The 1,100-nt window shown below is 38.7% G+C and overlaps 1 protein-coding gene across 1 annotated transcript in view; it reads left to right on the plus strand.

Moving 5' to 3' along the window:
- Positions 1 to 1,100, plus strand: part of dars2 (aspartyl-tRNA synthetase 2, mitochondrial) — a 10,506-nt gene that overhangs the window by 2,019 nt on the left and 7,387 nt on the right. Inside the window, exons 3-4 of the mRNA XM_035671513.1 lie at positions 378 to 444; positions 785 to 886. Coding sequence (XP_035527406.1) covers positions 378 to 444; positions 785 to 886 — 169 coding nt within the window. The remainder of the gene's footprint in view (positions 1 to 377; positions 445 to 784; positions 887 to 1,100) is intronic.

The raw sequence follows: 1,100 nt of genomic DNA on the forward strand, positions 1-1,100 counted from the left end.
GTCGGTCCATGTTTTCTTGGAGGAGCGCTCACTCGCTGCTGTTTAGGTCCCTCAATGTCTGACACTGTCACATTTTAATTCTAGACTTCCTGTGAGCTCTTTGATTTCTCTCTACGCACCTAATGACACAATCCTATGTATGTGGAGCAGCAGAACTGTAATATATATACATTTATGTTAGGAGCTGACAGTTCTTGTTTGTCTCCCATGTGGCCTCATACTGGATAAAACTGGATTTTAACAGTTAACCGAGTGAACCTGAGGAAGCTGCAAGTGAAAGTCATTGTTTGCTCTTAAATAATTCACAGTAAAGTAATTCCAGTGTGCGGTGATTAATTCCGATTTTTGTATTTTAACAATGTTTCTGCCTCCAACAGGCAAGACATGTTTGTCATCCTGCGAGATTTCAGCGGCTTGATACAAGTTCTAATCCCTCAGGAAGAAGTAAGAATGAAAATGATTCAAACACCAAAATATAATATTATAAGTACAACAAATAACCTTAAAACATCCCCAAGTACTAGAAGTAGTTACTGTTAGCCTACTGTATATGTTTCTGATGGTAGGGGAACAGGGATTTGAACCCAGAACCTTGTTGTTGTGAGGCAACAGTATTAACCACTGAACCACCATGCCTCCTTTATACTGAAGATACCACCTCTAATAGAGACACTGCTAACAATGATGTACAACTATTGCACACTGAAGAAGCATTTAATAAAGTAAATACTCAGAAGTTTTTTTATTTGAGTTTAACCTATTCTTTTTCTCTCTGTGTTTTAAGTCTGCCGGTCATTTGAAATCAGTGCTGTTTGATCTCACAGTCGAGTCCGTCATCAAGGTTACAGGAACAGTGAGACAACGGCCAGCGGGACAGGAGAACAAGGTTAGTATGGAATATAAGATCATAACTGGCTAAAAACAAATCAATGGTAGCCTTATTTAGATTGGATTTTCAATGTCAGTGCCAAAATGAAAAACAATCAACTGCCTGATCACAGCTTTTATAATTACAAGGCAGTTTTGAAGATGCAGTAGATTTACATTTAATTGACCCCCAAGGAAGAAAAAGTAGTGTTCCCATACCGGGAGTCGAACCC

This window comes from Morone saxatilis, unplaced genomic scaffold, assembly GCF_004916995.1.
Source record: "Morone saxatilis isolate NCDOM2014 unplaced genomic scaffold, NCSU_SB_2.0 Contig23, whole genome shotgun sequence".
Classification (NCBI taxonomy): Eukaryota; Metazoa; Chordata; class Actinopteri; family Moronidae; genus Morone; species Morone saxatilis.